We start from the raw sequence: 6,022 nt of genomic DNA on the forward strand, positions 1-6,022 counted from the left end.
CAGTCGTGTGTGTGTGTGTGTGTGTGTGTGTCGATGTTGTATTTGTTAAGTAGTACTGTATGTTCGTTGCAAAAACGGGGATTCGACCGGCGGGGCCTTAGGGCGCGGCGGGGGCGAGGGGATCTCTCAGCCCAGAGTCTGCCCTGCCCTGCCCTGGCGTGGGGTGGCAGAGTCGGGGTCCAGGGTGTGTGGATGGAGCCGTGGCTGGTGGAGGTGTGGGGTGCGGGGGCACAGCGCTGGGCCCAGAGGGGTGTGCGCAGGCCTGGACGCCGGCCGGGCTATGACTGGCTGTGTGTCACCGACGAGCCGTGGCCTCCGGGGGTCTGGGACATGTCTCTGCCGATGATCTCATTCACTGTGACACAAGAACAGATGCACAGATACACAGGGTCACTACAGCTTCATATCTGTACCTCATGCCCTATCAATTTGCCAAGTAATTACACATTTGCGCAAGGATGTATTCAGACAGGAAGTGGGTCACGACTCTGTGGAGTAACCCTTTCAGTCCACCAGGGGGCGATGCCGTGCCGTCCACCGTGTGACTGTGGGGATCTCAAGTGAACATTGAACAGGTATAGCAGACCAAGCCTGGCAGAAATGCATATACAGACATAATCACCACCGATCAACAGTAAGACGGAGAAAACAATTTCATTGACTGTGTGACAAGTTGTCCGTTACTTCATTAGATGTTTAATAGAGCTTGAGCGTATTTCCGCAGGCCCGCTATTGGGGTTTGCGAGCGCGGTGAAGGGGTTGTATAAAACTAATCCATTGTTAAAACATATGTTCTCGACCCTGAGAGGCACTCGAGCGCAGCAGGGTAATTACCCAGCCAGCCCCGCTAGGCCCCGATATTAAATAAATAACTATGGACTCCCGCTCACTGCTCGGGCCCGTTTGCAAGCACCTCCAACAGAGGCCTGATTGTTTCGGCGGTACGGCAGCCATTTTCTGCTCGCAGCGGGCCCAGCGTGCCGCCCGGCGGGGAGCCAGTAAAACCCACGGCCGTAAAGTAAATCAACTTCAAACCTCACTTCACTGTAAACTATGGGCTACATACTGGACCGTTCTCACCTTGGGAACAGAAGATGGAAGAGAGAGAGAGAGAGAGAGAGAGGGGAAGGTTCATTCATTTGGTATTTGTGGAAAAAGTGATAAAATATTTTCCACACAGCAGCGATGGGAAGCTTTGCATTCAAGCCGCTGCTGCTGCTGCTGTGTTGTTCCTATACCTCCATTTCCTGGTGTGGAGAAGGTGTAAAACGTGATGACAGGTCAGAAATACGACGGCAACGTTAAGTATGGGTTTGACAAACTGCTTCAGGGAGAAAATTATATATCTCTGAACACGAGGGCCCGGATTTTATGATACGAAGCAAAGAACCCCTCAAAATAAATAGGTCTAAAGAACATATTAAAGAACAACATTTAGAAATGTCAAGTGACAGAATCTCTTGCTGTTTGTCAGACTTTCTTTTTTTTTTTTTTTAAAGGTGTGCTCATTGCTTTGCAGCAGCAAAATATGGCCGTGGGAGATCGACCAGTAGACCTGTTCGTACACGACAGTTATGATAGAACCAGCCCGCTCTGGTGAATTCCTCTTCCCGTGCCACTGGCCGCTTGTGCAACTCAATTGTGAAATCCCCCATTCCTGGAGCCCGGGCCCTGGTGAGGAGAGGGTTAAAGGCACACCTGATGGGCAAGGTTGGCGCCGTGCGTCAGTCGTCTTCTACTGAAAGTGGATCGGGTCCGACTGATGACTAGAAAATCAAACACATCTGTGTTTTGGATTTGGACTGGTAGCTACTGTATTTAGCACAAGGATGAGAATAAAATAAACAAATGCTGGAAACACTTTATCTAATTATTATTTTGTTTTAAACATTAGCCTATATTTAGAAATTATTAGTTGTTTGTATTGCTTGATTTGTCATTATATTCTATAATCATAATTGGGTGGACTAGTTTTTGTAATCATATTGAAATTGCAAGTCTTCATTCCACTAATTAATTAATTAAATTCAATCAATTGTATTGCTACATGAGACATAACTAAGCACTTTAGAATTTGCCATGAAACAATATTTCCCTGTAGGCACCATCACCGTACAATCATCAACTTCATGCTCTAAATGTTAACTGTTTCAAAAAGTCAAATGAAAAAGTTCTTTGTACACTCTTGGGTACATTTGAGTATCAGTTACATTTGAGTTTCTTTTCGTTTGAAAAGCAATGTAAACCCCGATGTTCCATGACAGAAACAGAGGCGTTTATTTGTGTTTGTTAGAGTGAGCTGATGATGTGACAGGGACCTTTGTGCCTGGCCACTGCCTCACATCATCCTGTTCGTGTGGGCGGCTCTTCCTCCTCCATCAGCCAGCTACACACAAGCACACGCCAACACACACCCACACACACAGACAGACACATACACACACACGCACACGCACGCACACACACACACACACACACACGCCAACACACACCCACACACACAGACACAGACAGACACATACACACGCACACACACACGCACACACACACGGCAACACACACCCACACAGACAGACACATACACACGCACACACACGCACACACGCACACACACACACGCCAACACACACCCACACACACAGACAGACACATACACACGCACACACACGCACACGCACGCACACACACACACAGAAACACAGCTATTCACTCAAGGATATTTCTCTCTAATACAAACAGAAATATTTATGCATCCAGTGTCCCAAGTGCTGGTGTTTTATTCCGATTTCTTGTTTTGCGTTCTTTATGCAAGTGTATCTCACACAGCCCAGGTCACAGCCTGTCAAACATACTTCCAATCATCATTGTTTTCCCCCACATCTGACGTTTCTATAACGTAAATGTTCCCTCACCCTGGCAGGTAAATTTGGACACAAACTCACATGAGTGTATTCACAGATGTGCAAGCGCCTGCACTTCCCACTCCCACACACTTCACACTTCTCAACGGGTGATGCAAACTTTCACACAGCCTTCTTGAGATGCGCTAGCGCTCTGCCCCGAGGTCACCTGTGGTTCTCACAGCAAGAAAAATTATAGCGAGGCCTTGGTTGCAAGTTCCCCTCCTTCAGACTGCAGCAGCTGACCAACAGAACAATCCACGTTCGGAATGTTCCGGATCACCTGGGATATCTGTGGAGGCCAATCTATAGCCTACGTTCACCTGCCCGGAAGAAAACACAACGTCGAACTAAATTCCAGTTCTTCGAGTTCGATGCATCCTGAGTGACACCGGCTGGGGCGGTTGCATTAATGATTCACCGTAGGCCACGCTTTTCTCGGTCGTTTAAATCATCCGGCTGTGCATCATTTGCCAGGTTTCACATCTGCAACGACGTTTCAGACTGACTGGCGTCTTCATGATTGCGCAGTAGAAACCTGATGAATCACCCCGTTTTGCCGTAGGGCCAGTGGGTACCCGCACCTCCCCGGCAGGGAGATCCTCCACACATGACTGGTAGGGGGGCCTCCCTAGGTCTGGACCGGGCCTACCGTTCTCTTCTTCACACCGGGGCCTAGCAGCTCCGACAGGTGCGTAGTCGGCTTCCCGGCGGGGTGATTCACTAAAGCATGACTGCACCGGCCTTGAGACGCTGGGGTCTCGTTCCTGTTTAAGCTGCTGTCACCTCTCGGTGTGTTTCAGAGGGGGGAGGCCATCGCTCAACTGTGAACGAGGGTAATTACAGTAGGCTACAGTCAGTGCTAGAATTCCCCGCTTCGAGTCCCTTCACGACCGTCTGACCGGCAGCAGGCATCAGTCGCGGTCTGACTGAAAAAGGGGGAACTCGCATTAATCACAGTCAAAACGTTCCCCTGCCAAATCTGCATAGAGCGCCTCTTCCGAACCCTTGTCATTATTTCCCAGCTTAGGATCATCTAATTAAAAAATCGGAGCCAACTCCGCATGTCTGAACTCGGTAAATGAAAAAAGACACGTCGAATAATTATTCCTAATAAGAAGCAGAGGGGAAACAGACAGATGTCCACTCGCTGAGGTAAACAAGTTGTCAGTGCGAGGACGGAAAACGTCTCATTATCCTCCTCTCTGACAGGTTATGAAATACAGCCCCTGACAGTGGAGTGACTGCAACACAGAAACACTACTCCAGGGAAGCCGGCTTAAGAAAATCACATGAATACTGAGTGATTGTTCTCTGTGTACCAAATGAAGAAAACATGTTACAATGGAAAACCCTGGTATGAGGGGGGGGGACAGGCAAAGACCCGGTCTGTCTGAGAGGAGGGAGACGTCAGGAGAACACTTGTTTCCATTTTTAGGCCGTGTAGCGACACGCACCCGTCGTCTCCTCGGAACAGGGCGGAGGAGAGAGGCGAGGCGCTTGTTCGGTCGGACGGAGAGATCCGCCGGGCGCTGGTGCGTTGGAAACAGACGGTCACTCCTGGAAAACGGCTCGGTCGGTTGCTAGGCTAACATCTCCGATTCAATCTTTTATCTCTTAAACTGCCTTTTCTTGGCCCTGCGCTCTTTTCTAGGTCTCCCAGAGTGCACGGAGCTCGAGGGCTGGTGTTTCTAAACGTTTTCGCAAAGTCAGTCATCTCTGTGAATCATCGCTGGCTTTCTCATTTGTTCTGCCTGGAAGTGATTCACAAGGCCTCAGTCAGGCCACATAATGGCTGCTAACAGGAAGCCAGGAGATGACCACGAGAGTGGGTTTGGAGAGGAAGCCATCAGGTCTGCGCGACCCGTACGGTCACCCAGAGAATTCAGCTAAGCACCACTGAGGCTTCACCTTGGCCTGTTCGGTGAGGATACGCCACAACGCCTCATCTCTCCATATCACAGGGACCAAGTTCATAACAACCCATTGCTTTCCAGTGGGTTTTCTAAGGTGAGAGATGTCTGAACTCCTGGAAAAACTCCCAGTTCCCACAGAGCCAAGATGGCGGCTGCTGTATATTGAACTGTGCCGATTGTCACGCAATGTGGGCCGCTTGGCTACACCAGGGGTCAGAGTGACTCACGAGCAGCTCTCTGAGAAACTGGATTGACAAAGTCGCACTCCCTTTCTCACACGGAAGAGGCTACAGTTAATAAGGGGATTCAAATCAGCTCACTTCCTCTCCGTCTGTCATGGAGGCGGCTGCGTCATAATCCACGTGGTAGCGTTCGTTTTCTAGCTAATCTCTAGCGCCTCGCATCAGCTCTCTATTGGAAAACAATCCGATCGACACTGACGTTCAAGAATAACAGCTCCGGCAACAATACCACAACACAGGAGCTTCCATTTCAGGGTCATTTTTGCAAAGTGTGTGTATTCAGACATTAAAATGATACTCCCAAACATACACACGGACCTTCTGGAGAGAATTCCCTAAAAATAAAGTGTTCTGATCTTTTTTCCCCCCCCAATTTCCAGAGCAGCATGTTGGTCTCATCATCGGGGCGGGATCTCGGGGATCTTCCATCTGAAACGCAGGCTGGCGGAACGCTCGATGCCAGGCCGCTCGTCGCTGCCAAGGACACGGCATTGCGCTCTCTAAGTCCTTAATTGTATGGAAAGATTCACACACAAAGCCCGTTTCCACTTGTTTTTCGGGGGGGGACCGGACGAATGTTTGTGATTGTATTTAACAAGCGGCGTTTGGGGGAGGCCTGGGTTTTCCTACTGCCCCTGATGAATGGGCGGTTGTTATTAATGTGCGGTGCAGGGGTAGATGCACCCGCCCCCTTCGCCACGGGGAAGGCCCGGACCGCAACTGGACCGGGACACCGAGGGGCTTTTCCGCGTCCGCTGGGGAGCGCGGACGACGCGGCCACGGAGATGTCTGCTTCCCCCGTCTGACCGGCTACCGACCGCCCGTGTCACCGACGCCAGCAACCCTAACCCAACCAGCGGCCCGTAGAACCAGTGTCTAGGCTAGCAATGCTAACCTGACACGCCAGATGGTTTGTCTCGCATAACCATCTGGGAACTATCCGTTGGACACTGTTTGGAAAAGG

At 50.1% G+C, this 6,022-nt stretch overlaps 1 protein-coding gene across 1 annotated transcript in view; it reads right to left on the reverse strand.

Moving 5' to 3' along the window:
- Positions 1-278: 278 nt before the first annotated feature.
- LOC311308214 (nuclear factor of activated T-cells, cytoplasmic 3-like) overlaps positions 279-6,022 on the reverse strand; it is a gene marked incomplete at its 3' end in the record, with an annotated part of 54,501 nt that continues 48,757 nt past the window's right edge. Inside the window, 1 exon segment of the mRNA XM_084437152.1 lies at positions 279-355. Within this exon segment, the coding sequence (XP_084293278.1) occupies positions 279-355 (77 nt within the window).

Source organism: Borostomias antarcticus (assembly GCF_949987555.1).
Source record: "Borostomias antarcticus genome assembly, chromosome: 4".
NCBI lineage: Eukaryota > Metazoa > Chordata > Actinopteri > Stomiiformes > Stomiidae > Borostomias > Borostomias antarcticus.